This window comes from the organism of the source record quoted next (assembly GCF_019968985.1).
Source record: "MAG: Porospora cf. gigantea B chromosome Unknown PgB_NODE_70_length_47292_cov_119.444, whole genome shotgun sequence".
In the NCBI taxonomy this organism is placed as follows: domain Eukaryota; phylum Apicomplexa; class Conoidasida; order Eugregarinorida; family Porosporidae; genus Porospora; species Porospora cf. gigantea B.
This window is the reverse complement of record NW_027179218.1, coordinates 19571-47292: the sequence shown is the minus strand read 5'-3', so window position 1 is coordinate 47292 and position 27722 is coordinate 19571. Positions and strand designations below refer to the sequence as shown.

At 55.2% G+C, this 27722-nt stretch overlaps 18 protein-coding genes across 33 annotated transcripts; 10 read left to right on the top strand and 8 right to left on the bottom strand.

Annotated features, from left to right (window-relative positions):
• Positions 1 to 65: 65 nt before the first annotated feature.
• On the top strand, positions 66 to 2069 carry KVP17_000706 (uncharacterized protein; the record flags this gene model as incomplete). The annotated part of the gene is made up of 1 exon (XM_068515466.1): positions 66 to 2069. The coding sequence occupies one exon, from the start codon at positions 66 to 68 to the stop codon at positions 2067 to 2069; it is 2004 nt and encodes a 667-aa protein (XP_068372238.1).
• Positions 2070 to 2162: 93 nt separating this feature from the next.
• Positions 2163 to 2627, top strand: KVP17_000712 (uncharacterized protein; the record flags this gene model as incomplete). Its single annotated transcript, XM_068515473.1, has 1 exon — positions 2163 to 2627. One exon carries the CDS (start codon positions 2163 to 2165, stop codon positions 2625 to 2627), a length of 465 nt encoding a protein of 154 aa, XP_068372245.1.
• Positions 2628 to 2653: 26 nt separating this feature from the next.
• On the top strand, positions 2654 to 5563 carry KVP17_000688 (uncharacterized protein; the record flags this gene model as incomplete). 4 transcript variants are annotated; one of them, XM_068515428.1, is made up of 5 exons in its annotated part: positions 2654 to 2918; positions 2945 to 3495; positions 3523 to 4784; positions 4863 to 5106; positions 5135 to 5563. In XM_068515428.1, 5 exons carry the CDS (start codon positions 2654 to 2656, stop codon positions 5561 to 5563), a joined length of 2751 nt encoding a protein of 916 aa, XP_068372204.1. The 4 variants fall into 4 exon arrangements, with proteins under 4 accessions (XP_068372204.1, XP_068372207.1, XP_068372206.1 ...); XM_068515430.1 differs by lacking the exons at positions 2654 to 2918; positions 2945 to 3495; positions 5135 to 5563 and having other exon boundaries at positions 3529 to 4784; positions 4863 to 5124; XM_068515431.1 differs by lacking the exons at positions 2654 to 2918; positions 3523 to 4784; positions 4863 to 5106; positions 5135 to 5563 and having other exon boundaries at positions 3103 to 3522.
• A 135-nt stretch (positions 5564 to 5698) lies between these two features.
• On the bottom strand, positions 5699 to 7005 carry KVP17_000690 (uncharacterized protein; the record flags this gene model as incomplete). Of its 4 annotated transcripts, XM_068515433.1 has the most annotated exons (3): positions 5699 to 6257; positions 6367 to 6643; positions 6678 to 7005. In XM_068515433.1, 3 exons carry the CDS (start codon positions 7003 to 7005, stop codon positions 5699 to 5701), a joined length of 1164 nt encoding a protein of 387 aa, XP_068372209.1. The 4 variants fall into 4 exon arrangements, with proteins under 4 accessions (XP_068372209.1, XP_068372212.1, XP_068372210.1 ...); XM_068515436.1 differs by lacking the exons at positions 6367 to 6643; positions 6678 to 7005 and having other exon boundaries at positions 5699 to 6349; XM_068515434.1 differs by lacking the exons at positions 5699 to 6257; positions 6678 to 7005 and having other exon boundaries at positions 6363 to 6602.
• Positions 7006 to 7091: 86 nt separating this feature from the next.
• Positions 7092 to 8863, bottom strand: KVP17_000702 (uncharacterized protein; the record flags this gene model as incomplete). Of its 3 annotated transcripts, XM_068515458.1 has the most annotated exons (3): positions 7092 to 8272; positions 8299 to 8381; positions 8409 to 8863. In XM_068515458.1, the coding sequence occupies 3 exons, from the start codon at positions 8861 to 8863 to the stop codon at positions 7092 to 7094; spliced, it is 1719 nt and encodes a 572-aa protein (XP_068372232.1). The 3 variants fall into 3 exon arrangements, with proteins under 3 accessions (XP_068372232.1, XP_068372231.1, XP_068372233.1); XM_068515457.1 differs by lacking the exons at positions 8299 to 8381; positions 8409 to 8863 and having other exon boundaries at positions 7092 to 8180; XM_068515459.1 differs by lacking the exons at positions 7092 to 8272; positions 8299 to 8381 and having other exon boundaries at positions 8405 to 8863.
• Positions 8864 to 8906: 43 nt separating this feature from the next.
• KVP17_000682 (uncharacterized protein) lies at positions 8907 to 9731 on the bottom strand (the record flags this gene model as incomplete). Its single annotated transcript, XM_068515413.1, has 1 exon — positions 8907 to 9731. One exon carries the CDS (start codon positions 9729 to 9731, stop codon positions 8907 to 8909), a length of 825 nt encoding a protein of 274 aa, XP_068372192.1.
• Positions 9732 to 9871: 140 nt separating this feature from the next.
• Positions 9872 to 10081, bottom strand: KVP17_000703 (uncharacterized protein; the record flags this gene model as incomplete). Its single annotated transcript, XM_068515460.1, has 1 exon — positions 9872 to 10081. One exon carries the CDS (start codon positions 10079 to 10081, stop codon positions 9872 to 9874), a length of 210 nt encoding a protein of 69 aa, XP_068372234.1.
• Positions 10082 to 10146: 65 nt separating this feature from the next.
• Positions 10147 to 11024, top strand: KVP17_000686 (uncharacterized protein; the record flags this gene model as incomplete). Of its 2 annotated transcripts, XM_068515423.1 has the most annotated exons (2): positions 10147 to 10859; positions 10886 to 11024. In XM_068515423.1, the coding sequence occupies 2 exons, from the start codon at positions 10147 to 10149 to the stop codon at positions 11022 to 11024; spliced, it is 852 nt and encodes a 283-aa protein (XP_068372199.1). The 2 variants fall into 2 exon arrangements, with proteins under 2 accessions (XP_068372199.1, XP_068372200.1); XM_068515424.1 differs by lacking the exon at positions 10886 to 11024 and having other exon boundaries at positions 10147 to 10863.
• An 80-nt stretch (positions 11025 to 11104) lies between these two features.
• Positions 11105 to 15243, top strand: KVP17_000695 (uncharacterized protein; the record flags this gene model as incomplete). Of its 3 annotated transcripts, XM_068515446.1 has the most annotated exons (3): positions 11105 to 11637; positions 11666 to 11967; positions 11996 to 15243. In XM_068515446.1, the coding sequence occupies 3 exons, from the start codon at positions 11105 to 11107 to the stop codon at positions 15241 to 15243; spliced, it is 4083 nt and encodes a 1360-aa protein (XP_068372220.1).
• A 218-nt stretch (positions 15244 to 15461) lies between these two features.
• KVP17_000697 (uncharacterized protein) lies at positions 15462 to 15734 on the top strand (the record flags this gene model as incomplete). The annotated part of the gene is made up of 1 exon (XM_068515451.1): positions 15462 to 15734. One exon carries the CDS (start codon positions 15462 to 15464, stop codon positions 15732 to 15734), a length of 273 nt encoding a protein of 90 aa, XP_068372225.1.
• A 797-nt stretch (positions 15735 to 16531) lies between these two features.
• KVP17_000711 (uncharacterized protein) lies at positions 16532 to 18290 on the bottom strand (the record flags this gene model as incomplete). Of its 2 annotated transcripts, XM_068515471.1 has the most annotated exons (3): positions 16532 to 18107; positions 18136 to 18195; positions 18223 to 18290. In XM_068515471.1, 3 exons carry the CDS (start codon positions 18288 to 18290, stop codon positions 16532 to 16534), a joined length of 1704 nt encoding a protein of 567 aa, XP_068372243.1. The 2 variants fall into 2 exon arrangements, with proteins under 2 accessions (XP_068372243.1, XP_068372244.1); XM_068515472.1 differs by lacking the exons at positions 18136 to 18195; positions 18223 to 18290 and having other exon boundaries at positions 16532 to 18001.
• A 60-nt stretch (positions 18291 to 18350) lies between these two features.
• On the top strand, positions 18351 to 19296 carry KVP17_000683 (uncharacterized protein; the record flags this gene model as incomplete). 3 transcript variants are annotated; one of them, XM_068515415.1, is made up of 2 exons in its annotated part: positions 18351 to 18752; positions 18781 to 19296. In XM_068515415.1, 2 exons carry the CDS (start codon positions 18351 to 18353, stop codon positions 19294 to 19296), a joined length of 918 nt encoding a protein of 305 aa, XP_068372194.1. The 3 variants fall into 3 exon arrangements, with proteins under 3 accessions (XP_068372194.1, XP_068372195.1, XP_068372193.1); XM_068515416.1 differs by having other exon boundaries at positions 18351 to 18827; XM_068515414.1 differs by lacking the exon at positions 18351 to 18752 and having other exon boundaries at positions 18829 to 19296.
• Positions 19297 to 19516: 220 nt separating this feature from the next.
• On the top strand, positions 19517 to 20428 carry KVP17_000693 (uncharacterized protein; the record flags this gene model as incomplete). The annotated part of the gene is made up of 1 exon (XM_068515442.1): positions 19517 to 20428. The coding sequence occupies one exon, from the start codon at positions 19517 to 19519 to the stop codon at positions 20426 to 20428; it is 912 nt and encodes a 303-aa protein (XP_068372218.1).
• A 298-nt stretch (positions 20429 to 20726) lies between these two features.
• Positions 20727 to 22145, top strand: KVP17_000696 (uncharacterized protein; the record flags this gene model as incomplete). Of its 2 annotated transcripts, none has more annotated exons than XM_068515450.1 (1): positions 20727 to 22145. In XM_068515450.1, one exon carries the CDS (start codon positions 20727 to 20729, stop codon positions 22143 to 22145), a length of 1419 nt encoding a protein of 472 aa, XP_068372224.1. The 2 variants fall into 2 exon arrangements, with proteins under 2 accessions (XP_068372224.1, XP_068372223.1); XM_068515449.1 differs by having other exon boundaries at positions 20802 to 22145.
• Positions 22146 to 22218: 73 nt separating this feature from the next.
• Positions 22219 to 23622, bottom strand: KVP17_000701 (uncharacterized protein; the record flags this gene model as incomplete). Its single annotated transcript, XM_068515456.1, has 1 exon — positions 22219 to 23622. One exon carries the CDS (start codon positions 23620 to 23622, stop codon positions 22219 to 22221), a length of 1404 nt encoding a protein of 467 aa, XP_068372230.1.
• A 67-nt stretch (positions 23623 to 23689) lies between these two features.
• KVP17_000714 (uncharacterized protein) lies at positions 23690 to 24406 on the bottom strand (the record flags this gene model as incomplete). Its single annotated transcript, XM_068515477.1, has 1 exon — positions 23690 to 24406. The coding sequence occupies one exon, from the start codon at positions 24404 to 24406 to the stop codon at positions 23690 to 23692; it is 717 nt and encodes a 238-aa protein (XP_068372247.1).
• Positions 24407 to 25223: 817 nt separating this feature from the next.
• Positions 25224 to 26219, bottom strand: KVP17_000694 (uncharacterized protein; the record flags this gene model as incomplete). The annotated part of the gene is made up of 1 exon (XM_068515445.1): positions 25224 to 26219. The coding sequence occupies one exon, from the start codon at positions 26217 to 26219 to the stop codon at positions 25224 to 25226; it is 996 nt and encodes a 331-aa protein (XP_068372219.1).
• A 42-nt stretch (positions 26220 to 26261) lies between these two features.
• KVP17_000710 (uncharacterized protein) lies at positions 26262 to 27371 on the top strand (the record flags this gene model as incomplete). Its single annotated transcript, XM_068515470.1, has 1 exon — positions 26262 to 27371. The coding sequence occupies one exon, from the start codon at positions 26262 to 26264 to the stop codon at positions 27369 to 27371; it is 1110 nt and encodes a 369-aa protein (XP_068372242.1).
• Positions 27372 to 27722: the final 351 nt, after the last annotated feature.

Sequence of the window (27722 nt, the reverse complement as noted above, 5' to 3'; positions counted from 1 at the left end):
TTTTTGACATTCATAATGTGTATCAGGCTTCTGGTGTTGCTACCTCGGAGGACGAGTCTACTGAGATGGGGAAGACGACTGTCAAGGTCTCTCGTGATGAAGCTGAAGATGTGGATCAGGCTGTTGCTGTCTCGGAGGACGAATCTACTGAGAAGAAAAAGACTGCCGAGGTCTCTGACAATGATAATGTGGATCAGGCTTCCGCTATTGCTACCTCGGAGGACGAGTCTACTGAGATGGAAAAGACTATCAAGGTCTCTGATGAGGCGGCTGAAGATGTGGATCAGGTTGTTGCTGTCTCGGATTATGAGATGGAGAAGATGATTGTCGAGGTCCCTGACGAGATCGACGTGGTCACGGATGTAGTTGCTTATCCCCCCAAGCCCGAATTTCGACTTCTCCGGTTCACCTCCAGTTGTGATGCAAGCGAATGGGACCACGACCAGAGCCTGGGGCCGGCCACCGTCAGCGCAAGCATCAGCCACTGCTACTTGGCGTCGGAGTCAGTGCGCGGCAGTTTGGTGCCGGTTGACACATCTTGCTCGCGAGACAGCCATATCTCCTCGGAATCACTGCAGACTACCATCAAGAGCCAGTCAGAGTGCCCTCTCGTAGGAATTCCCGCCAACAAGAGCCATTCCGAACTAGTTCCGTCTGACAGCTGCCCTATGCTGGCCTCCCTTGACGCCCAGAGTAAGTCCTCCTCCGATGACCTCTTCGATAATTCTCTGTACTCTCAGTCATCCATGCAGATTGACCGTTTGTTTTCGTCCGATCGATTTCTTGCCCACCCCGAATCAGAGAGTCCAGGCGGAGACCCCTTCAGGAGCCGATTGGTAGGAGTGCGTCGCCCATCAGCAGCGTTCATTGACGTGATGGAGCCGCTGGGTGAAAAAGAGGAGAACAGTGATGAGAGCTATGAGGCGCCTCAGGCCTACGACTCCTCCGAGTCATCACAGTCCTTGGCAGGAGTTATATCTACAAATATACCGATGGGGCGTTCTGTTGAACCCTGTTCTAGCGCGCCGATGAGCACTCTGGCATCCGAGTTCCTTGCGGATGTCGGGTTAGTTAGCCGCCGCGACTGGACGATAAGTATGAGTAAGCGGGATGAAGAACAAGAGGAGTCTGAGAGCGAGATGCGCGGGGACCTGTATCCAACCACACTTACAGAGAAGCTATTGAACAACTCTGGTGCCTTTGATGAGCACTTATCGAGGCCATTGCGGGAGCAGAATCCCTTCCTGCACACCATGCAAGAAGCGGTGGCCAGAGCCGCTCAGAATTATGGCAATCTGCCTCCGATGATCAACCCATCCGAAGAAGAATGGAGCAGCTCCGACGAGGAAGGAGCCGAGGCGCTCCGAGGTCTGATGTCACAATTTTCCGCGCAGAGGACGACGACAATGACAGGCGCCAACGAATTGGAAGCTCTAAAGTCGTTGGACCTAAGGAAGCGGAGGCGTCAGGTGATAGCGGAGGCCAACAACAGCATGATTCTCTCGAGCATGAAGCTTGACGAGGTGAAGCTTCGCACTGAAAACCAGCAGCTGCGGACGATATTCAGCGACGACCACGACCTGCTGGAGGAGGAAGCCGAACGCTCTCTGCGTGTGCGATGGGCAACGAACAAAGACATCCGCTCTCGGAGGAGCAAGCCAAATCGCGCATCCATTGTAGACTGCCTGTTGGAGGACCACGGATCTGAATCAGCGAGGTCCGACTCGCTCTGCAGCCTGGATTTCGAGCATGTGGCAGCGCATCCCGCGTCGTCTGGTGAAACTCCTGAGGATTCGGAGATCGACTGTGCCAAGCATATGTTCGTGAAGCAGCGGACTCGCACCATGATGGGATCGAACATTGAGCAGGCGCTGAGCATGCTTGAGAAGAAGACCCAGGTGGACTTGGAGGAACAGGTCGACAGCACCATGGAGAACGAGCCTTCGCCGATTTTCGTCAACGGCGACTTTTCTCTGGCTAAACTGGCAAAAGAAACCGACCAGGTGTTGGCAGAAGCAGAGCGAACGATCGAGGAGAGAGCAACGGGGGAGAGTGGTTTGAGTGCGTGAAACGAAGTACCAGATTTAGAGTATGAATGTCTTGAAGTACCAGATTTAGAGTATCAATGTCTTTAGCTCATGTAAATATTAGCGAAAAGACTCATGTTCTCTGTTGACTTCACGAAGTTTCCCTCCTACGACTTGGACTCTCCAGAAATTCGCGGCGGTCCTGGCTCCGACTACACCGCAGAGCAAGAGGCCTTGCCCGACTTCGGATCGCACCCTGCACTTAGGCCCTACTCGGCGTGGCAGCGGCACCTCCACTTCCAGAAAGGCCGTTTCTGCCTGCACCAAGCAGCCATCATAGAGTACCCAGCGGCAGTCTGCAGACATCGCGACATGTACGGCAACGTGACCTACCGAAAGGACGAAAGTCGAGTCTACTTCCAGGCGTATAATGGAGTAACGAAGGCCCAGTACGACTACCTGTGCCAGTTGGCTGCCATGGACTGGTTCTGGGAGCACGACGCATTCAAGCGGCAAGCGAACTCCGATGCAGACAGCATGCCGATGGTGAATCTGGAAATTGGTATGGGTGGCGAATACGACAAGGAAGACGAACTTTGACTGTTTTGTGCGAATTTGCGGTTATAATGGAATCTCGACCTGCCTCCAGCGAGTGGAGCACCTCGTCGACGTCCCGCTCATTGCACACGGAGGCGTCTCCGGAATACTCACAGACCTTGTACACGGAATATCTGGAACACTCACCACTGAGCTCCGAGTCAGACCAGCACCCCTTACGAGGTGAGCACAGCATAAGCATTTTCGTGTGGAGGCAAGAGCCTGTAAGAGCCAAGAGCCTTATGGGATCAATGTCGGCCTTGTTCAAGGCGAAACAGCGGACGTTGGATGAAAGTGAGACTCCGGGGTTTCCGCCACAGACTTCGACTTGGTGGTGCGTGAGCGGCGCCTCACCGCCGTCATCGGAGACGCTGATCACCGACAGAGCCTGTTTCATTGCATCAACGCTGGTGAAACTCCCTACGGGGTCGCCTCCTTCGTCTGCGGGACGACTCATGCGGTTTCCGAGGGTACGGCGATGAAGGACCTGACCACCTACCTTCGCCGCCACACTAAGTTGCGTCCTAGACTCACCGTGTACGAGCATATCGCCTTCAGGACGCGCTTGCACTACCCTCAATGGTCAGTAACCGCAGCGGAGGCTCATATCGCCAACGTCATGCTGCTCTCCGATCTGCAGGGCCAGGCCGATGTCGCGGTCAGTAGCGGTCGGAAGTCCGGCCTGTCCACTGGGCAGGAGAAGCGGTTGGCTATCGCTCTGGCGCTTGTGACGTCTCCAGCCGTCCTCCTGATAGACAATATCACTGAAGGTCTCGACTCAACCACCGCATCAGAGCTTCTCTGTGTCCTTCGTCGAATCGCCAACGCCGGGCGCACGGTAATTATCGGCCTTCACCACCTCAACAGTCGGGTAAGCTTTGCAGAGTGCCTTACATAGATATACATGTTGTTGGATGATGTGGTCGTTCTGAACTCCAAGAGCATCGTTGTGGCAGGGCCAGCGGAAGCGTTCCGAAAAGAGTTACTGGACCCACATCTGGACCTGCACCCAGAGATTAGGCGGATGTTCGAGGAGTTGTCACAGCAGGCGTTCCCCGAGATCCTCTCAAGAAACGACAGCGACCCTTGGGAAGACCGACTCTACCGTATGAAGGTGGCCGGCCTTTCCGAGTACTCTCGAAAGGCCGGGCTAGAGGTGCTGCGCGATGCAGAGACCTACCAGAGGCTGACGAAGCACCAACGAACTACACTAGGGTGGTTGTCGAAGTCCTTCAACGAATTTGTCGTGCTATTCAGTCTCTTCATCAGATTGAACCTCAAGAGGAAGAACACTGTACTTCTCCAGCTGCTCTACATGTGCCTGGTGGGCCTCGTTCTGGGCGCAGTTTTTTTCCAGGTGGCCACGTTGACAACGGACGACTTGCCTCCGGGCCTCTCAGACAGCTGGATGGACTTCGCACGTCATGGAATCAACGGATACCGACCACTGCTGACTATGCTGGAACAAGGTGTGGACGGAGCTGGGAGTCACACGGCGCTCGAGCTAGCCACCGATCCCGAGACGTACAGCTTCCTGCGAACCACTATTCGCTGCCTACACGAGTCATTCCCTATGACAGGCTACCCCGACGTCTCCATCACGACGCCTGCCCGAATCGAGGATCTTATGCGTCTAACGGACTCGCGGGCGGCGCTGGAGTCAGCGACGGCGCGCTTTCAGTCGATGCCGATCATCGACTGGGGCGCGCTTTCAGATATACTTGTTCCTGAGGATGTCATTCCTGACGCTCTTCAAGGTCTCCAGCTTGTCCACTACCTGGCACATGTGGACTATGCCGCCGACTGGCCCGGGCTTTTGGAGTGTTTCGACCTATCCGACAGTCTACAATACTACCTGTGTGTCGTCGACAAAGGCTTTGGCCTTCTGAACTCAGTCGTGGAGTGCATGAACTTCCCCAAACTGCCCTGCCCGGCTGCTAGTGGAGCCTGCAACCAGTGGCCGTCTGACGTCCCCGAGGCCTCAACGTTGAGCCGCAGCCTCACCGCTGTCTCGCGGGACCTCTCTCAGGGGGGTATCATGCGAATCATGAAGCAGTTCTTCCCACATGAGACCGTGGGCAGTGTTGTCGGAGGCGTGCTCACTCCAACAGGTGGCCAGGACGACCCTGCTTGGCAGAGCAAGTGGAATCGCATTTTCAGGTGATCGTCTTTCTATTTATACTATTTATTCTCTGCATATTATTACTTTGTATTCTGGACTTTTAAAATCGCCGCCAGTGGAGTTACCGAGACGGTCAATCGGTTGGACGCTGAATGCACGACGCCCTTCTGCCGGGTAGTATCGGACACTGTGTTTAGTCTTGATACGGTCCTCTCACATGTCTTCGACGATTTGTTCCGCGCCGTCAACATTGCCGGCTGCGTGTTCGCCATGATTGCTGCCATCTCATTCAACACATTCGACGGCGTGCTGGCTTACCCTGAGGAGCACGTATTCTTCAAGCAAGAGCAAGATAACCGCGTGAGGATCGAGAGCTGACCGAATGCAGATGTATGGCGTAGCACCCTACTTCATCGCCAAGATCTGGGCTGACGTGCCGTTCGAGACGGTTCCGCCACTGGCCGCCGTGCTCATTTGGTACTCGCTTTCAGGACTCATGGGCCACCTGGGCGCCACCCTCATCTTTGTGCTCACCTGCTTTCTGGTTCTGCGAGTCGCGTATGCCTTCACATTTCTGGTATCATCGTTCACGAGGGTGATTGAGATCGGCGTCGTAGCGACGGCGGCGTCCATGGTTGTCATGATTCTGTTTTCCGGGTTCATTCTGCGGACTGGACTCGACGGCCACTGGTATCAGGTGTTTGAGTACTTGTCTTTCCATCGCTGGGCATACTTTAGCCTCATGCTCAACGAGTTTCCACCTGATGGCGAGTCGATGGGCCTTCTGACGAATAATGACGTGCTGATGGTGAGCTAGCTGAAGTTTCGTTACCCAGGTCGGTGGAGTCACCGAACTGAGTCTGCCTCACTGTTTGGGCATTCTAGTCTGCATGTTGATCGTTTGTCGAGCAGCAGGTCTGTTTATTCTGGCTACGTTTAGGAAGTGAATTTTTTAGGGTGGACTTGGTCCTGCCTGGGAAGTTGGAACTGGAGCTTTTGTCTCAACCTCTGCAGTCGTCGGAACTTCTGTAGAGACCGGTGGAGGGATGGCGCCTACATTCTTGATGCTTTGCACCTCCGGAGCATCGATGGAAACGCCAATGGAAACCACACTTGGCACGATTGGAACTGTCTCCATGTGCCTAATTGGTACAGCTTCCATATGCTTTTCTGGGACAAATGTCTCCGAGAACGCCTTTGGAACAGCCTCCATATGCTTTGCTGGGACAAGCATCTCCGAGAACGCCTTCGGAGACACGTGCAGCCCTCGTAGTCTAGAATTGGCCGCTCGTATTTTCGGTCCAAGTAACCGACCAGTGAACAGACACAAGCACACCCCCGCCAGCACGGTGGACCAGCATTTACGGTTGCGACGCTTGCTCAAATTAGTGCGGCTGTGCTTCTCGTCCCACGCGTCCTGTGCATCTTGTCGACTGGTTTCGGCAGACAGTCGTTTGAGGATTCGGTGGTTGATGGCGTGCGCGGCCCACGACTTCTTGTAGCATTCATGACTGCAGAATGGCGCATCACGACCGAGTTTTCGACATTCGGGGCACACAAGGCGTGGCTTCGTCAGCGTTCCACAGCCTTTACAACGGTCCATTTTCTGTCACGTATCACCGTACAATGCGCAGGTGCACTGTTTCCATGTTCTGAATGCCAGAAGACTCTAGAGAGGCGTCTGGGTCCAGCGGGACGCCTTTGATGCTCAACACGATCTTCATCTGAGTGTTCAAATCCTCATTGGCATGAATAGTCTTTTCTAGGAGACGGCTGACCTTGTCAGTAGGCTCCAAGTCTTCGACAACGATATGGTTGCTCCGACAGGCAAACATACCACGCACGAACACCTTCATCGAATTCTGAAATTGACACGTCATTCCACTCTGTGGTTCACCTAAATCGATGGTCATGTCACATGGGGACCTCACTAGGCTGCCGAAGCGAGAAGCAGAGTGCTGAAATTAGCAGGAGTGCAACGGCTAGTATCCCTGTCAGAACAAGGATGCTCCAAGGCTTAATGAGCAGGACTTGAGGCTTGAGTGGCTCGAAACGTTCGCTCTCATCATCGTCTTCGTCGGAGTCGGAGTTAGGGTCGATGCTGACGCCGTCCTCGCTGCTCTCGTCGTCGTCAGCTTCGTTAGCCCCAACAATGGCTACATCATCGTCTGAAGTTGGTTGGTGAGAGGCAATGGAAGCTTCCTTGGCTTGGGATCCGGAGAGGACGACCGCAAGAGCCACAGCGATCCATGGTTGCATCTGCACACACTGCACACATTCACAGTTCACCAGTTCACTGGGCTTCGGATTCGGTGTCCGAAACGATATACGCCCGTTGGCGTCGTCTAAACAGAAGCAGGACAATGCCCTTCCAATACCTCAGGTCGCGGAGCGCATCCACCTCCGCCGCAAATTCCGCACTGTACAGGTACGGGTTGGATGGCCTGAGGCCCCTCGTCTCGACCGAAGTAGTAGGGGGCTTCTGCTACAGCCTGCAGGAAGCGCTCCACTTTGCGCCACTGTGATTTCTCCAGATACATACGCCCTTCGTCCCGGACAGCTTGTACTCGACATACAAAGTGCGTTGGATGAAACAGCATCCGGTTTTCTCCCTCCTTCGCGTAGTAATCCAAGGCTAGAGGCCCAGGGCTGCCGACCTCCGCCACGGAGGGTACCAGCAGGTAGGCGTGTATGGTGGAGTGGTTGTCGCGGCGAGATAGGTACCGCTTCATCCACCAGAGATTCGTACAACATATGTTGAAGATCTCCACCAAGTGCAACCCCCCCCCAGCCAGCACAAGGCATATGACCGAGTCAACACTCCCGTTGGGACGAAGCAGCGTGTGGGGCAGTCTGTACAAGTCAGGTGTTTCGGGGACGTTGAAGAGCGCCATTAGCAGGGAGCACGAGTGTTCCTCAGTCTCGGTGCCTCTGGACAGCAGTTGCTTTTCGATCGTGCGTAAAATGCGGGTGGCTCGCGTCAATTCATGGATGTAGACCAACCACGTGGCTGCGGACACGCGAGACGCCAGGTCTTCGCCTCGAGGGGCGGCTGTTGGGCCGATATCATCGTCGATGACCGGCGAGAACTTGCGGAGCTGACTGACCTGGTCTCCTCCTACGATCCCGAATTCTTCGAAGAGTACGTCGGCAGGGTCTTCTACAACCAGCAGAGACTCACAGTTAGAGTGTTGCATTTGCATCCGCACGTCTCGAGGATTGATTATGCGCCGACTAATGCGTTTGTCGCTGAGGGAGACGTTCACGGCAAGTTTCTCCCTGGAGTTTATCGCGGTGAAGAACCTACTGAGATCAGTGTACAAATTCTGAGGGAGGCGCTCCTGCGTTTCCGACGCTTGACACGGTGAGCGGCCCAGCCAGAGACAGACAGCCAGGGTCATCCACATCAACGACGGGAAGCCTCCCTCCTTCATGTCAGGCAGTGCCCTAACTGCCAGCCAGAATTTGACCAGGCGCAACAGCGGCCGTATGAAGGAATGGGTCTCGAGGATAACCTTGAAGAAGACTGTGTTGTCCAAGCGGCACTCTCACGTGTGTGTCGTATGGAGTTCAACGCGTTGATCGAAACATCAATTACGACGCCTGAGAGGGACTCAATCGACAGAAGAGGAACTCTGATTCACAACCGCCTCGAGGCTCACTTAGCACTGGGGAAGAAGGAGAGTCTGGCGTTCCACAACGGCGCCGGCAGCGACTGGGAATTGAGGGCTTTCTCTATGATGTGCAGCACGCTCAGCGCAACAGGGTAGTGCCCGGAGCGGTCAGGCGGGACTACCACGACCGCGTCGATGTCCCCCCAAGCTAATGCGCCGTTGTATGCCGTGCTGCCCGCTATGAACAGGGTCCAGTCGGGGTTAAGCGTCTTGACCAGCTGGGCCAACGTGTTGAAGACCACCGCTTTTATGTTCTCCTCGTCGGCGACAGAGGACACCGCCTGTTCGAGAAGGTCGAGCATGTGACTCAGCGCTTCTAACGGAGGTCTTGGTTGGCGGTTGGTGCTCTTCACCAACCGCTCGAAAACTCGGTCAGCCGACCACCGAGGCCTGTCCTGTGAGATCCGCAACTCCGGCGCCGTCATGGACTGGTCCATCGGCATCAATTACAGATTATTCGCGATTCTTAGAAAGTCTGACGTGTCACTACAGCTCCCGATAATCACGGCTGTTACAGCACTGTTTCTTGTCTTCTTTGGGTTTCTGGAAGATGATTCCTTTCGTAGTTTTTTCCGGATTGCTGTAGAACATCAGCTTCGTGTCTTTCACACCCTTCAAAGCGGCAACGCATTGCTTGTGCTGGAAGAATAGCTCTTGATAGGGCAACTCCCGGTTTTCAAACGTCACCTTCACAACCTTGCCCTCGTCGCATATCACATCCACATCCACAGCGAACCCCCAGTCTGTCTTGCGCGGCACAATTGATTGCACACTGCGTTGCACAGCCTCGACTTTATACTCCTTGGCCATCTCGACCACCTTGCCCTTCAAACTGTGCGCCTCGCGATTCACTATCAGCTCTTGCGTGTCGGCACTCTGGCACGCTTTGAACGCCGTGGCGAAGTTGGACACAGTGGTGTCCTTCGCAACCAACAGCGACGTGGCGTCGCAGTTTTTCACCCAATCGGGGTCTTCCATGACAATATTCTCTGGCGGTTCGAACTCTTGACGCATCTTGTGCGGCCAGAGAGTCTGGTGGTTGTTCTTGATATCCAATTTGACACCGTTCGAGAACGTGGCTTTCACGTCTACCTTCCCAAAGCCTCGCATGTGCAGTCCAAACATGTCATGTTGGACTAAGTTGCCCATCCCAGGGTTGGCTTCGAGGTCTTTTGCTGATAGCTTGCCTTGGTGCACGCCAAGTTCACCAGTGTTCCCTGCCCCTGTCTTGGGCGTGACGTCGCCTCCACGCTTTTCATTGGCGGCGAACACCAAAATCGTGAGACACCACAGGTGCACGGGCAGGTGCATGTTTCGCTGGCTGTGGCTGTTTTTTACGGTGGTGAGGCTCTCGAGTGTGGCACACAGGTTTACGGCCAGATAGTGAGTCCAACTCAAGCCTTAGCGTCAGGGCGAGCCGTCACATTCCCAAATGGTCGGCGAAATGAAGACTACCCATACGTCTGCCGCTGTGACGGCGGCGCGTACACCACCTGGCTAACCTCCGGCGATGGAACCAAGCTGCAGGGCCCGGCTAGTACGTGGCAGAGCCAAGTGACGGCGGGATCTGAGAGCTCCTCCACCGTGCCATGCTCGGGATTCGTGGCTACAGGGCTGATTGACAGCGCGAAGGCATTTTGCAGCCCAATATTGGAGGGCATGGTGCGTGAGAGGCTTGAGGGCAGCTACTTCTCATGAAGGAGAGTGTTCAGGTGGTAACTTATACATGGATTATAGTGCTGTAGATGTGTGCTCTGAGGGCGTCTATTTCTTCGCTGATCGACTGCTGCCCCAGAGGTATGGCGGTCACAAGGAGATCGTCGAGCGTCACCCTGACCTGGCTGCCTTTCTACCGATAGAACCCGTAGCTTGGGGGGCGAATGCAACCTCCGTATTGATAACCGTGTCGGCCTCGGTTGACCTGCTGAATGTGCTTCTGTGGTCGCCACCTGCGCCGGCTGAGTGCTGCTCTGAACCTATTCCCGACGCGGAGTATATCGTGTCGGGATGTCATGACAGCTTCGTCCTCTGGAGCCAAGGGTCTCCAGTGATTTACGTTGTGGGCGGTAATCGTTGCGGCCAGTTGGCTGTGGAGGAGGAGGTGATCGACACATTGCAGCTCGTGCGACTTCCCTGCAGCGTGGAGAAACTCGTTCTCTCCAAAATGCACTGCCTGGTGTTGGACACTGAAGGCCACGTCTGGGGCTGGGGCTCGAACCTTTACGGACAACTTGGCCTCGACAGCGTGACGAGCAAGTCGCCCGTCGTGCGGATTTGCGTGGAAGGAGTGGCGGATATCGCTGTCAGTTTCTGGACATCAGCCTTCTTGTTACAAGATGGGAGTGTTCTGGTTACTGGGACGTGTCCAGATTTGCCTGGATTCGTGGTGGAGAGCGAGGCGACACCGTCGGACCCCGACGCCACATTTTTGGACACGTCGTGAGTTTCTCTTGGCCCTCAAATAGAACGCGGCCCAGACCGCTTCCGAGCCTGGACGGGCCAGTGACTCGTCTGAAATCAGGAATGTTCGCTGTCGAGTTACTTGACGCGGAGGTGGTGGTGGGCCGTTTCAACGCGATCAAGGGACTGCTAACTGCGCTATGAAGAACGAAGCTGCTGATTTCATAATAATGATTGTCCTTAGCTCTTACAATCGCCCTGTTGCACAATGTATATTCACAATAATGTCGGCGGAGGTGCAGCCTCGCAATGGCAGTCGTGACGTGCTTCTTCGACTCCATGAGGCCCCACAGCCGCCCTTTCGCGAGTTCTTTCCACCCAATCATCCGATACTAAATATAGCCGTACTCCGATCATGGACCCACATGGAGTCGTGTCCGCTGCCGGGTCCACACATGCCACTCCACGACCAGACCGACTACCGAGACCTGGTTGGGGATCTCAACGGCTTCTGTACGGCACAGGAGGCGTTTGAGAAGCAGCGTGCCTCCACGACCAGCGACCTCGAACGGGCACCTGTGCGGCTTGTGTCTGACCCCGAAGCTCGCATCTGCAACCCCAGCCTGACGATGAAGTCCTTCCAACGAAGCGACGCCAACAAACTCTTCACAGCGGATACCGTTCGGTCACTGGAATGGTGTCGAATGACTGTGCATGCAGTTGTAGCTTGCCAGGTGGATGCTGACCTCCACGCGCGTCCGTGGCTGGCATGTGGACTGAAGAGCTTCTTGGACGTACACAACTTCGTCCGTGATCGGTGTGTCTGATCGTAGTTCGATATGCAGTTTTCGGTCAGTGTGGATGGATATCACAGTACAGAGAGGGGAGTCCCATAGGGGTTCCATTGAGAGTTTGGAAATCGGCGTACGATACCTCATTCTGGCGGAGGAACTGCTGGTGGATGAACCGGAATTCGACCGCGTGCTGCACCGCGGGGCCATGTCCACTGCCATCGATAAGCTGATGGTGGCATACAGACGGGTGCGCGACCGGAGGGAGGACAGTTCCACTCTCTACTACCAATCCCCACATGAGGCGGAGTTCTGGGCTTATCGTATACTGATGGCGTTCTCCGGCCAATCTGAGTGTAAGTCACCGTTGATAGACTTATACAGCGTTAAATCGCACGGCCGAAGCCATTCAACAAGTCCCTACGTGTTTCCAGCGTCACGGTCTCATCCGAATTGCTACGTCAATCGTGGAGCAGTTCGAAAGCGGCAACTACGAACGGCTGCTGCGGATGCAAGAGGCATTCCTAGGTCGCACTCAGTCACTGCTGGTAGCGGTACTTGCCGCGAGAATAAAGCCTATCGCACGGCAAAAATTCCTCACGACGGTTTCCAGCCAGAACGCCCCAGGGAGACGAGTACCTCAGACAACCTTCTGCAGAATGATGGGATTCGACCCGTTTGACCGCGTCGCCTGGACTGACGCCTTCTTTCCTGGCGTTCCGCTGACACTGAAAGCCGACAGCGTGTCATGTCCGAAGGGTGTAGAGCCGCAGCAAACGGTGGACTGCCGAGCACCGTGCTACAAAACGCGCAGAGCCATTGCTGACTGTCCGGTCAGCCGGCAGAAGCTACTGGACCCCGAGTTCGATCCCCAGGCGGCAGGCCTGTTCCCAAGCCTCAGGGAGATTTATGCGAACGACGAGGGGCTACGGGAGGCGTTGCTCATACCTACAGAACCCGAAACTCGTCCGAAGCCGAACCTCTCTCCTGCGAGGCGAGGTCGAAAGGAGGTCTTCACTGTGAACTCAAACCTCCCGACAAAGCCGCCACCAACGTGGTCCAGCAGCGCCTTCGGGCCTGGACTGCTCGTGCCAAGCAGAGTTCCTCCAATATTTGGAGATGGGGCAAACTCCAGCCACGTGACGAGCTCGCCTTGGTCTCAGGCTTCTCAGGTCCCTGTACGACCTACCCTTAGGCCCCCAGTACCTGCAGTCATGCGCCCCCCCGCCATGGATCGCGCTGCTCCACGCCGCTTGGCTTGGTGGCGGCGCGACCGACCGCGTCAGAGGCCCCGTGATCGCCCTCTTCAGCGCTGGGAACGATCCCCCCTTCGCGTTTCCATCCAACGTCGATTTCAGCAGCCCCGCCTAGTTTTTAACTATCTCCGATTCGGCCGACTGCGCCAACCGCACCTGCAGAAGGCGCTACGCGCCCTTCGACGAGGCCGGTACTGTACAAAGTGGCCTACTGGCCTCTTCAGTGAGAGGCTCTACTGCTGGAGGGCGTCACAGTGGAATGCCCGAAGGGCGCGTCGTCTTTACCTGAACCGCCCACGAGGCGTACCCTGGAAAGCCAAGCGCCTGAGGGGGGCGGGAAGGCCCCCTCTTACGAGCCCAGCGTCGTTCGAAACCTGCTGGAGCGCCTTGGAGCTAGTCAATTCTGTAAACGCCCCGAACAACTCTTCATGGGGCCAACGGCTGCCTGCACCAGCACCAGGAACATCTGAGAGAAGTGGAATTCGTCTGCAGACGACAAGGACGCCTGAGGGAAATCTCCCTACACCAGCACCAGGAACGTCTGTGAGAAGTGGCATTCGTCTGCAGACGGCGAGGACACCTGAGGGAAATCTACCTACACCAGCACCAGGAACGTCTGTGAGAAGTGGCATTCGTCTGCAGACGCCCGAGGGGAATCTGCCTTCACCTGCGCCAGAGACGTCTGTGAGAAGTGGCGTTCGCCGCCAGTCTCGGGTCCAACCCGATAAACGCTGGCAGTCGGCAGATTCGGAGTTCACTGACGATCCCTCGTCGTTTCTGAAACTCCGAGTCCCGAGACCTCATCAGCTCACGGGCGCACTGCTTCCGAACGAGGAAAATGTGAGGAGCCTGCTGCTCCCCATGGCGCGGTGCCTCTATACGCTTTTTACCGCGCCCCTCCACGTCAATCAGCTCGCGGACCGAAACCATTTCTACGCAGCTGGCTTTAAATCGGCGCCTAGAGGATCACACCTTACCGAAGACATCACCGGACCCCTCTCAACCAAATTAAAGGCGATGCAATTGAAGGTCCACATCAGTGGGCCAACACGCCGTCGAGTTCCCCAATGTTGGACCCGGTTTGCGTACGAGCTGAACGACTGCTCGCCGCTTCAAGAATCATTCCCGATCGCGCTGTATGCTGCTTTTCTCCGTGATGTGGTGGGGTGGCCAGTGGAGCAGTTCCCCTTCCACGACTCGGAGCAGACGGTGCAGACACAAGCGGGTAAGGTGCGGATGAACGTGCACGTGAACTGGGTGGCGGAGCAGCCGAATCCACCCAAGGCCAATCTGTCTATTGTGATTCTGGACGGCCTGGTGTGTGTAACCAATCTCCGTGAGCGATGGCAAAGCATCGGTGAAGAGCAGGAGGTGCTCCGTCAACAACGAGCAAGTGCAGCCGAGCTCGACTTCGCCTTTAACCGGTCTGGTTTGCGCTGTAGCGAGCCCAGCTTCACCATGGTAGAAGATCTTCTTTGTTCGCAGGCCGTTCTAGATGCAGCCCAATGCTACCTCTGCCCCGAGAACATCGAGCAGATAAAACGTGCAGTCGCCAGTGCCGCGGGACCAGTCATGGTGGTGTATGCCCTCCAGCCACACCCCGTTGAGCTGGAGTTGTGTCCGGCTCGCCAAGCGCTTCGGCTTGGTGCGAACTCAGCCACCACGGAGCGGTTGTTTCGTCACGTTGATGCACTGGTGACCCGGGCCGTGGCAGAGGTGGCGGAGCTAGCCAAAGGGCACCCAGCGCTTACTGCCCAGTGCTTGGGTGTCGCCCAGGAAGACACGTTGAGGTACTTGCCGACTAGGTGGGACATGGGCAAGGCGTGGCTGGCACTCGCGTCCCCGGAGGTGCACCAGGCGGTCTGCGCCTCAGGCCGGCAAGTCCGCATTGCCTACGACTCCGAAGTGATTCCGGACATGGGAACTGTGATTGAGAAGCTGTTCGTCCGAGTGAGCCGACTTTTCTTAAGCAACGCCTCCCTGAGATCCACACACCGAGTTGCTCCAACCACTTCCCGCGAAGAGCTAGCTACGCTAGCTCTGCGGGAGACGTTGAAGGCACTGTCGGCAGATGGAGGCTCCGAGGCCAGCGTGAGTCTGACGAACAGCTGGCGAGGTCTAAACCTGCCCGCGCCACGCCGACTTCCGGCGGTAGAGAGCCTATGGCGCAGTCTCCACTCGGTGCATCCGAAAAGCGGGCCTCCTGATCTCAGTGGCGATTGGACCAGCATCGCGATGAATGTCAACTTCTGGGCGCGCCACACGATTGAGGTGTCTGAAACTCCGCCGATAGAAGTGGCAGGGCCCTACGCACTTCTACTGTCGCCTTCATCGCCTTTACACAGAGTGTTACAGCAACAACACGTCGAGAACTAACGAAACATTTTTTAAATTAGACACTGGAATTCGGCGTCAGAACTTGAGTCGTCCCGCCTGCGCTGCCTCACGTTCCCTGTTGGGTCATTCCGAGGTTATCAGAGGGTACTCCTCCTTCAGATCTTGCATTGATAGCCTGCGAGCCAACATCAAGTGCAGCCCCCACGGTTCGATTTTTTCAGATCAGTGCATCATATCGTTGGAATTTTTCACAATTAATGTCGGCAGACGAGTTCGACCTCGCAAAGGAGCGAGCCCGTGCTGTGCGTGAACGGTATGGCATGCGAGTTGAACCGCCTGGCGTGGCGGAAAGAGTCGCTAGCCGTGCTAGGTTCCTTTTCGCCTGGGTTTGGCAGCTGCTAGCTACGTGCCTGCTCGTGTTGCAGCTGTTCTTTCGGTCGTTTACTGGTAGTCCCACTGGCCCATCCAACCGCAGGCCTCGAGACGCGAAACAGACATTTCGGTGTGACACTGTTCAAGGCGGAGGCTGAGGCAGGTAAGGCCGAGTCATAGCACTCGGCCGCTGTCTCTAGCGTTCCACTCGGAGTCTGTGAATGACGTGATGCCCGCAAGCCTCTTGAGGTCGGGTGTTGTGGATTGCAGACTCATAATCAACTCGAATCATGAATGAATTTGCTTATTCAGGATATTTCTTTTTTCAATGCCTGATAGAACTGACGTCCCCTCGCAATTCGGGCTTAGTGAAGCTCGATTTTGCCCAAACCTGAACATGATTCCCATCCTGACACCGCATCAAATGAAACCCCACCAGGATGCGAGCGCACTTCATTCTGGCCTGCTTGAGATGCCCATATTGGCGCATTGCCGCATAACTCCGAAGGAGACTGTCTCTGGTGGCCAAAAGGGGACGTGAAGTGCCTCTTACCAGATGTAAACGATATTAGATCGTTGTGTGGATTTTGACTTTTAAACTGAGATTACACCTGGATATGTTTGTGATCCTGGATATGTTTGTGATCGTTATTGTTATTTAAACAAAAATTATATGTGGCAGTTAACAAAAGGGGACGTGAAGTGCTTCTAACCAGATTAATTGAACTGGAAATCGATATGGAGGAAACGAAATGTTCTGGTGGGGAGCTTAAGCTTTAGACATTAGTTCTGTCATCATGTTCGTTCTCATGTCTCGAAGGGAGATGATAGATTGGAGTGTCTTCAACTCTACCCTGTCAGGGGATATCCTGCCGATGTAAACGATATTAGATCGTTGGATGTTTTTACTTTTAGACTGAGATCTTTGTGATCATTATTGATCATTAAACAAAAATTACACATGGAAGTTACCAATTGTGGCCCGGTTCAGCTTACTCAGGTGCGGAGCCTCAGGTGTCTCCTCCTCGATTATGAAATTCCGTTTTGCGACCTCCCCGTCAATTGTGTGAAGCTCTGCTAAATCCAAGCCAGGAACATTCGGTGTTAATCGTTTGGTCTGGTCAGCTGCCAGTAGGGCGAGAACCACGCACACCAGCAGAACCGCAGGACGAGAAAGCTGAAAGAGCAGATGTCGGTCCAGAAAAAGCGCCGTTGCCGCCCCGAAACTCGCGAACGAGGCTGCCAGTCCTCCAGTTCCACATCTAATTCGAGTGTGGAAGCTTTCGGTAGCCATCATCCACGTAGAGACGTGCGGTACCACCGTTACCATCAGGAACAGGGATTCGTACATAAAGCATGCCGCGGGATATTGCGTAATGTCGAGAGGTGAGGCCTCAGTGTGCGCGATAGAGAATAGCGAGAGGAAGAGTCCGAAGTAAATGAAAGCACTCACGGTCAGTGATACCAGCTGCAGCATCTTAGGGCTCCAAAAGAGAAGCAGACCCACTGCTAGGAAATATCCAACGAGAGACATGCAGTCAATCCCCACAGAAAACAGCTGCTTTCCAAAGTCCGTGGTCTGCGGGGCCTTCAGCAAGCTGTGCGTGATCGTCATCGCGTAGAGAATCACGGAATGTACGAACCAGGGTACGCAGCAGCCCCACAAGGAGGATGCATCCATCTGGATAACGCGCGATCCCCATCTAAGGTATCGAGCCCAGGCTGCCCGCTGCCGTTGCAGAGGAGATGATTGCATGTTCGACATGGCACTGTACCGTCTGTGCTCGTGGCTCGTGTCCAACGAAAGCTCAGCTGACAGCTGCTGACGCGCCAGGTGAAGCTTCTCAGTGGCTGAAACCTGCACATCCACTCCGTTGAGCCACAGGCGCTTGTTACACCAAAGATAGCTCTCCGTGCAGCTAACGTGCCCCAGTACTATGGTGGCCACGAAGATCGCCGTTGAAAGCAGTGCGATGGTCATGACTGGTACTGCCCGGTGAGCTGACAACGCCACCAGCAACAGCAGGCAGCGAGCGAGCAGCCTCCCGACTGGCTCGAAGGCGATGGTGCAACCCAGTTCCTCCTGCCTCGCATGACAGTTGGTCGATTCCGCCGACATGGCAGCTGCCACAGGATAAACTCCACCTCCACTGGCGAAGTACAAAATCAACCCTGAGTGGAGCAGTCCGTTGAAGGTCATGGACCAGAAACTTAATGTGCCCCATAGCACGATCAGGCCGGCGCCAAGGACGCCGACGTAGGATTGCGCGAGCATGGCTGCCCTCCTCCCTTCCACATCTCCGGCGAATCCCCAAAATATGGAGGAGAAGCCTTTCCAAACCAGCAACACAGGCAGCCAGACATGCGTGTTCTCGCCCCACAACATGCCTATCATGGTGTTCTGAACGCCCGAGTTGAGAAGCATCAGGTAGGTGGCGGTCTGGTTCAGTCGGTGACGTTGAACGGCCAACGGCGTGGACGAAACTGGATCTGAACCGATCTTCAAAAACTGCGCGACGATGGCACTGACTCTGCGTGCGCCCTGCCTTCCGCGCTCACGACGAGTTGTGCACTAGCCCCCCGACGAAGGTGGCTTGCGGGGGCTGCGGGAGCAGATGTCTGTCTGATCGTTCTACGGGCGCCTACCGTGATACCTCTTCTTGCCGGTGTTTTACCGCTCGTTTTGCAACGGCGTGCCACCTGGAGACGGGCATTTTGTTTACTTTTCGCAGTTTTATCGCATCAGTGTGAGTCAATAATCCGCAATTCCAGCGATGGCACCAGCAAGGAAAAGGCGCCAGGGCGTCTCCGGTGAGTCGGTCAACCCGCAGCAGATGGACGCCTTCATAAGTCCCGTCCACGCAAAGACCCCTGAAGAACGACAGGCCATTCTTGCCTCAATAGACTCCAAGCTGAAGGTGCTTTTCGGTCACCTCAGTCTCGAGCACAAACTTAAGGTTGTCGACGCCTTTTTTCCAAAGGCGATCAGCGTCGACGAAACCGTCATCAAACAGGGTGATGAGGGAGATAACTTTTACGTGATCAAGGAAGGCTGCTTCGATATTTATGTGACGCGGCCGGGCGCAGAGGCCCAAAAAGTGAAGACCTGTTCCGCAGGTGATTTCTTCGGAGAACTGGCTTTACTTTACAACGCGCCGCGGGCTGCAACAGTAGTAGTGAGCTGCGCGGCCCACTCCAATGCAGGCGACAACCTCATCGCACTTGTGGGCTTTGGATCGGATGACGTTTAGAATGATGCTGGCCACGGCAGAGAATCATAGAAAGTGTGCGTATTTCGAGTTCCTGTCGAAGGTAGAGATTTTTGCCGGTCTCACGAGGCTGGAGAAGTCGCAGCTTTCCGACATCCTTACTGTCCAGGACTACAGACCGGGGGAGGTGATTGTCAGACAAGATGAACGGGGTGACAAGTTCTACCTCGTGGAATCCGGAAAAGCATTCTGTACCATTGTCGAGGACAACCGAGAGGTTGAGGTTCTACGTTATGAATCAGGGGGGTATTTCGGGGAACTGGCGCTTTTGGGATCCGGGATCAGAAAGGCGTCGGTGTACGCTCTGAACCGTTGCAGGGTGCTATGGATTGATAAGCTCACGTTCGACCGAGTCCTAGGTCCCATTGTTGATATTCTGAGGAAGCAGGCTGACCTGTATCCTTCGTACGCTGACGTCCTTGAACATGGTACTCCAAGACACATTCATTGACGTTGCGTCATCTATGCGGCTTTCGGGACCCTTCGCGGTGATATTTAATCTTTCGTTTGACTATTTATTTCTGTCGTCTTTAGTGGATTGGGTTTGTTGCCATCAAGGTTCTTAGTGGATTGGGTTTGTTGCCATCAAGGGTCTTTGTGGCTTTGGTCCTATTGCCATCAAGGTTTTCGGTGGATGTTTATGCGACCCAGAAACACAGTTTCGCTGCACCATGCCCAGGAGAGACAACAGCGATGAAAGCTCCTTGGTCGATCCCGCGATAGCTCGTCGGGACGAGAAGACGCCTCTGGTCTTTCGCATTCTTGCAGTGGTGATAGGAATCACGTCCATTTGCCTTTTTGTGGCTATAGGACTGCGCATGTGGCGAGTCAATGGGCCGATCACGATTTTTTGGCTGTTCAAGGGCACTAAGCTGGGCACGCCCTACGCGGAGGCCCAGTACGGGTTGTTCCTGGTCAGCTTGAACGGGGGGTCCCCTGTACTCACATGGTCGCGGCTGTCCACTGTCACGTGCACCACTGTTAGCCTTCTTCCCCCTGCGGCCAATGGCATTGCGTCGCCCCATTGTGGTGAGGACTGTATAGGATCTCTGCAATCTCGGTGTGCAGCCTACCGCCAGATGTCTTCCATAGGAAACCTGATGCTTGTGGCTATCGTCACGGCGGCATCTATTTCTCTTGTTGGTGCTGGCTGGCTCTGGATTTTTGGGGCCTCCAACCAACTCCCCGCACTGAGTTGGACTATAAGCGGCGTCGGGCTCATGCTGGCGCTAGTATACTACGCCTACATCAGCTTTGAACAGATGTCCACTATGGCCGTCCGTGGATCGTTTGTTGTGCCTACTCTGGGAACTGCCTTCTGGCTAGCCTTCAGCTGCACGGTAATCCTCATCATAGCTGGGTTGGGTCTTGTCGTGTACACCAAGTGGCTTCAATACCAGGAATGGCAGGCGCGCAAGAAGGCGCTGATAGACGAGATTGCAGAGGAGCAGGGCTTCGATGCGCTGGACGCGCCCCCGCCAGCACAGAGGGAGATTCCACTGACTCCCATACGGCCCGGATCGCGGCCTCGAGGAGTGGGCGCTCGGCCTCCTCGAGGTCCGCCTGTGTACAGGGCACCATAACCGCGTAAATACATCATGACTGAAAAAATGATTCGGGCACCGGCAATTAGAGCTGGAAATAACATCTGTAGTGCGTGCATGAAAACACAACATGCGTACTGTCACAGGTTTCCTATTCTTTCAGGGGATCACAGGACGACATGCGGATATCTTACTTGGCTGGGATGTTGACTGTATTGAGGCGGGCGCTGTCGTCGATGAGGTACGTATCTCAAACGTTCTGAGAGCGAGTTGCTGGTGCGGATTTGGTCTGAGCTTGGCTGCCGGCTGTGGATTTCGTGGAGGAACTCCATGTGCGATGACACTTTTCGCGGCACCTGGAGTATTCCGCAACGATTATCTGAGGGGGAAACAAAAATGGCAGCGGCGGTTGATGGATGTTGAATCCTCGGATATTGACGCCTCCCACCACTTACATACAGTTACCGAGTACAGAGTCGCCAGTCTATCTGCCGTTTTCGCTGCGATGGCAATGGTGGGCGCGGATTCTGAGCTGACAGAAGTGAAGGTGCCTCAGTATCTGTCCGCATTACAACTCGATATCATTCCCGCCTCGTCGAGACCGCATCTGCTGAAGGCACTTTTGGTACTACTTCCTTGCGTGGCGCACTTAGAAGAGTCGCTTCCAAGGCACTTTACATCGGAGTACTCTGTAAATGTTGATGAGTTTCTCCACCGGCCCGCCTCCCCAAAACTGGACCAGGCATCGGAACTTCATGAGGACGTTTCCTGGCTCCAGCATGTGATGACGGCTTCCGACCCTGGCATCCGATTCCAGTGGTACCTTGGAAGTCGAAGCGGGCAGAGCAACTTCATCAATGGCTGGGCGCTTGCTGAGCGGCTCAATATGCGGCCACCTCCGTTGCCTGTGCCTGTGGCGCTGATCGATAGCGGTTGCGCCCCCAACCATCCAGACATCAACTACTTTGACGCGGCCACAACTCAATGCGAGAGGCGATGTCGCGGATGGAACGCAGCCGATAGTGGCCCCGACTTCGCGGCCACCTCCCCATTCCATGGCGTCTATGTTATGGGCGTCATAGCTGCCAAGAGTGATAACGGCGTGGGGTTACAAGGGGCGTGTCCCATCTGTTCTATCCACTGTGTGAAGGTGTCAGACCACCAAGGTGCGGTGTCGTCATCCGCCCTTCTACGTGCGTACGCATACCTCCTAGACAACATCGACGTGTTCAAAATCAGCAACCACTCATACAGCGGCCTTGGCTTCCTGAAGTCCGAACAGCTGGCGCTGAAGAAACTCAGCAGCGCAGGACACATCATGGTCATGTCCGCCGGCAATGAGAACAAGAACTTCAATTCCTCCCATGATTTCGTCGCGCCTGCCATGTACAATCTGCCCACCTCTGTAGTAGTGGGCTCCACAGACGTGCAAGGCAACATGGCTGGGTTTAGCAATCGGGGTAAGGAGTTGGTGGGCATGTGGGCGCCAGGAGTTGCCATCCCCACATTCACTGACGACATCCACGCCAATCGTATCTCCTTCAAATCGGGCACCACCTTTTCCGCCACGATCGCCACCGCCGCGATCGGATTCTCCATGGGGTACTACAGCGACGTCGACCCAGAACTGCGTTTACAACTATTGAAGGACAGTTCGTTGCCTGTACCTTTCGGTGGTACAGAGTCCTCAGGAGGGTATCTCAATGTAGAGCGGTTTCTGGAGTATCTTCAAGCTATACCATCCCAGAAAAGCTGATGGAAGAAACCTTTGAATGCACTTTAAATTATTGGTTTCAGTTAAAATTACAAGAAAAAATCTGCATTCGAGTTCATTCCGGCTTCAATATATGTGACGCCAGAACCAACAAAGTCTGGTCGTCGTGTTGCATGCTGCGGCGCGTCATATCCGAAACCTTGATACCTATGTGAGCCAGAGGTGTGAAGGGGTCGTGGACGATACGGCCTACCATCTCTGGGCTCGCGGTTCTGGGAGAGGTCTGGTCGTCCAGCATACCATCGGACCCTATAACGATGACCCAGCAGTCGTTCTCCTGAATGGTGGTGGTCGTGATGTGCGGATAGCCAAGAACGCCTCCGGGCATTGCGACTACCATGCCTTGAAGGACCGTAGGTAGTTTCAGGCTCCAGTCACCTAGGGCACGGGAAAGGTTCACCATTTCCCCTTTGTCGTTGGCGATGTAGACTGTGGGCCCTCGGTTGTACGTTGAGAACTGCTCATCCAGACGAGCAGTTTCGAGAACGTCACCTGCAGAGTGTTTGGCCGTCATAACGGCCACCTTGTTCGGCGTGACGAGGTAGCACGGCGAGTCGCCAACGTTGGCAGTTGTCAGCGTGAGTGCGCCAGATATTGGGTGGTCGTAGAGCAGCGCTAGTGTACAGGTGGCTCCGCCGTGCCTGTCGGTCGTTTCGGAGTCTAACTGAAGAAACAGCAGCCTGAGCTGCGTAGCAAGGTCGCGGTCGAAATCTTTGTCCGTCGCGTACGTCTGAGAGAGCACGAGTTGCAACCGAGACATCAACTGGGCCTGGATGTTCTGCACCACGTAATCCCAGGTGTTGTTCTCGATGACGTCGAAGGCGGGGTAATGCCCATCGACCACTACACCCATCAAGCACGACATCTTGTGCACGTCGCCGGCGATGGAAAATACATCCACCAAACTGCGGTCTTGAGTTGTTTGAGGCGTCTTATTGAGGCCCGGGGAGGTGAACCGGGAGAAGATGACTTTTGACAGGACGTTGTACTTTGCATTGAGGACTGCGTCAGGCTGCAGAGGTAAGGTCATCCCCTGAAAGGGTAAGTAGCACACGCCAGTCCCTGTTTTCTTGAGTAGCTTGGTCCGTTTGAGGAGAATCGGTTCCAGGGCGATCGCTGATCGCTGAGGATCGTCGTCGGATAACTTCTTCAAACACGCCTTGACCAGCCGGCGGACGTCTCGATTGCGGTCTGGGAAGATCTTATGCGGAGGCATGGACATGTTGACGAGCCGATCGGTGAGAGCATGGTTGGGTAGGCTGGGGTCTAGGTAGTTGCGGTAGGCCTCGATCTCTGTGGGCACGGAGATGACAGCAGGGACGCTGGGATCCGACCCCAGCGGAGTTACCGCATCGAACTTCTGAAGTTCGGGAAATTGATGCAGCGGGGCGCATGCTTGCACAGCGCGAAGGAACCCCTCCAGTCTACGCGGCCGGCATCTTTTTGGATGCAGGAGCATAATGGCAAATATAACGCGCGTGTTCTGCAGCCTTGAGGTGTGCTACATGGTATTTCAAATAGAGGGATCACAAGGGTACTTCGTTCCCCAGCAACACAGACTCCTTCAAACCGTCCTTCTGCACGATAATCGATCTAACCATGCCGCCACTGGACCCATCGTTAGAGATGGCCCGACTAACAAGTTGCTGGGCGAGGAGGTGTGCCTCTGCAACTGTCATGGATTCGTTGTAGGATACCTCGGTCAGCCCCGAGATGAATATGGACCCTGAGCCCCCAATAGCGTAGGGCGCCTCGAAAATCGCACCTCCGACAGGTATACTGTACACTTGATACCCAGCCTCGTCATCATATCCAGCCACGATAAGCCCCGCCGTCAACTGGTCCTTGTTCTGGTAGCACAGCAACCTAAAGATACTCGCGACGGACTTGACGGTCGGAGCCTTTCCGAGCTCCTGCGCATGCTGGGCAATGTACATCTTCACCATCGTGGTGAGGTACTGGGTATCGGCGGCCGAGCCCGATCTGCAGACGAAGATGCGGTCATGAACCGGTGAAATCTTGCGACTTGCTCGGTTCACAATGTACCCCCCCGCGGACGTCCGAGTATCAGCCGCCAAAACGACTCCGTCCACACACCGCAACGCGAGGATGGTGGTGCCTGTGCTCACAGGTTCGGCTGATGGGTTCTCAGGGACGCCAAGGCACGCGTCAAGTGAAGACTCAACGTGGCGCTTTGCGTGGGCCCCGTGAGTCACGGCGTGTTGATGAGGCAGCAGGTCCATAGACAATTCCCAAAATGCTGTTTAAATTCTTCTAAGGCCTCACGATGTCGCATCACCTCAGCAACGTCAACGATACTACGCCTGCTCTTGCCAACGTCTGTACGGAACGGCCACGCAATATCGACTGTACCTTCTGCCTCGCGGGGCATGTGCACTGTGGGTGTCGCAGGGAGCGCAAACAGTCGGCGACCAGGGCTACAAGTGGGTATTTCCCAGCTGTGTGTGGTGCGAGCGTAGCAGTGGGGCGAGACAGGGTGCGACACAGAGCTGTGCCTGCCATTCAACGGATCTCAGTCAATCCCGTGTGAGGAAGGTCTGGTTCCGTTCTATGGGAGCGGGGTGTGTCCTCTACACAAGGAAGCAGCCCCTATCAGCTGCTCCTCCAACGTTTTCTGTGAGGATTGTATCTCGGATCCGTACCCTTGCCGATGGTGCGTCCTTTCTGGGGAGGACGTTCTCCAAACTCAACAAACCCACCACCCAGTGTACTCCAAGTTTATGGACGCCGTTGACGCGAGGAGCCGTCGTATCGGGGGTGTCGGCCTTTATAAACAGACGGCCTCTGAATCCAGCACGAGTGTTGTGGGCGGCTACTGCGTCTCCTACCACTTGAACTCCGATGTTCCTACGTGCCCTTTGGGCCGGCCTCTGGCAGGCGTCTGTCCCAACGTATCGTTGGACCGTGCGAGCCAGGACTCCACGATCTCCAGCGGGTTGATGCTGCTGGCCGCCGCTGTGCCACTAGGTAGGGTTCAGGTTGGTTGCATCATCACAGTGACGGTGTGCTTCACGACATTGCTGGCTGTGTGCTTAGGGTCTATTCAGAAGCGCAAGCGTTTTTAGGTCGGCCCTTAACAAGCACCATGAAGGCGCTTAGCTCTTCCCAGAACTTCTGCGGGTTGCGCTCCTCCACATCATTGTGCCCGCAGTTTTCGGGCCACCAAGAGTACACGTGCTGGTTTATCGCACTGAGTTGCCGACACATCGCCAGCGAGTGCGCCAAAGGAAGTACCGTATCCAGGCGTCCATGGATAAACAGCACTGGCGTCCGGCGAATCTGTGTGTTGATCGAGACACCGCCCACCGCTGCTAGCTTGTCGTGAGAGCTGAATACGTCGCACAGTGGGCTTCGCCGAAGAGCGTTGTCGGCCTTCCACTTGTCCCTAATGAGCGACAGTCCGCTTAGAAGGCTGGAGTGGAGAACTAGCCCTCCGAGCCGGTCGTTACCTTTCGACACCAAATGCAACGCAGCCACTGTTCCTATAGACTGACTGTACACGACGATGTTGGATGACCTCACGCGCAAGTCCTTAGTCAAGTACTCGTAGGCGTGCTGTGTGTCACGGTATAGAGATTCCTCCGAAGGCGACAACTTTTCATCATTCGGCCCGTAGCCGGTATAGTCGTACAGGAAGACGGAAGCGTGCAGGTTCCTTGCCAGCTTAGCGGCAGTGGAGAACATGAACCCAATATCGATGGAGTTGCCATGGCACACTAACAACACCAGCCCCGAAATGTCACCTATCAGCACGCCGTGCCCATAGGGCAGTTTGTGCACCGTCACAGCCAGTTCTGGACCTGGTGGACAGATCCCGACGCTGACCAGGCTGTTACCCAGCTTATTTGGGACTCGTACCACCTCTGTGCCTCGGACCAGCAATAAGAAGCCGTCCACTATTTTGTAACCGGCAGGTTGTGGAGGATGGAACGCAATCCGACCAATCAGGTTCTTCTTCACATGCGGCAGCACAGAGATGCAACCTAGCGCGACATCCAGCACGTCACACACACGGATACATCTCCAAGGAAACATGATCCAAATTTATGTGTGCACTCCGATAAAAACTAATACTTGATGGTTAAAATCCGTGCCTTAACCGGCGAACATGTGGAACTACCAGCAAAGAGGCTCCAGAGGCCATCGCTCACTGGATGGTCTCACGCAAGCAAGGAACGCCGTGAATCACTGAAGGAAAACCTACAGCGTGTTGGCCTCTATTCCCGCCGGCGAAACCAAACCGTGCTGCCTGGCGCTCCTGACCCCGAAAAGCTCGTGGATACACAGACGTACCATCCGCTGCCGCGCCTCCGCATGCCAGAGTGGATTCGAAGCTCCGAAGTGGGGCGCTCTGAAGCGCGGCGCTCTTTGCAACGGCGGTACTCGGAGCCTGTTAGGGCAACCACCTGCCCGCTGACGGAGGTGGATGTTGATAGGTCCCGCCCCCTCCTTATCGGAACCTCAGGACAGTTTTCGGCAGATGAACAGGTGCTGCTGTGTCAGATAGAAGCGTTGGTCAAAGTACACAACCAAGGTCTACGCTCGCTGAGGCACTGCCAAGGAGACGCGCCACGTCGAGCCTGCATATCCTTTCGTCGTAGCCCCCAAACAGGAGCCAGCTGCACCCATGTCATCGTCCCTGAGGCCATGCACCGCCCTACCCGCACCGTCCTCGACGTGCTCGTGGCCGGAGAGCGCGTTGTGATACCGATGTGGGTGGACCGCTGCCTAGGAGAGGGCCGCGTGCCTCCGCAAGCAGAGAACCTGCTCGAGTCGGCGTCCTTTCCCAGCGTGAGTGTCCGAAAGGGACGCCCTTGGCCGTTGAGAGGCTTGCGAGTAGCAGTAGCAGGCGCCTACAGAGCTGAGAATCACAAAAGCGTGAGTCGTCTGTGCCTTCGACTGTGGGCGTCGGCACTGGGAGCACACCTCACTGACTCACTCGACTCGGCTACCATCCTAATCGTACCCCCAACATCCACCAAACGTCTGTCTCCTGAACTGTTGCAGCAGTCGGTGGTGGATGTAGTGACGCCTCATTGGCTGATCGAAAGCATCCTGGCATGGAGCCCTGAGGCTACGCTGCCTTACAGGGTTCCCTGGTATGGCAGAATGCTCAAGGAGGTTTCCGGACCTCTGAGTCTGACCCAAGTCCAGGGACTGACACAAATAGAATCAATATCTTGGTAGATTAGCATCGTCGTTTTCCCAACACAATATCGATCTAGGTCCTGGAGGCACTTGAGTCCTGGAGGTACTTGTTTTGGAGCGGAGCCAGGGCCTCCGGGCGCGGCGAAGCCTGCGACGGCAGGTCTACAAGTTCGGGATCCACATCAAGTGCGCGTTGTGATCTTAGCAGCCGGGGCTTCGTCATGACAATTCAAACGATACGGCAAATTTGGCAGTATTTAAGTGGTGTTAGTCTAGGCGATCATGATTAAGGAGATTCGATCAATAGAGTGCATCACGACTTCGCTGGGGATCCCGCCCGTTACTCTTGGTAGCAGCGCGGAGTAGCTCTTGGTAGCTAGTGCGTGAGCC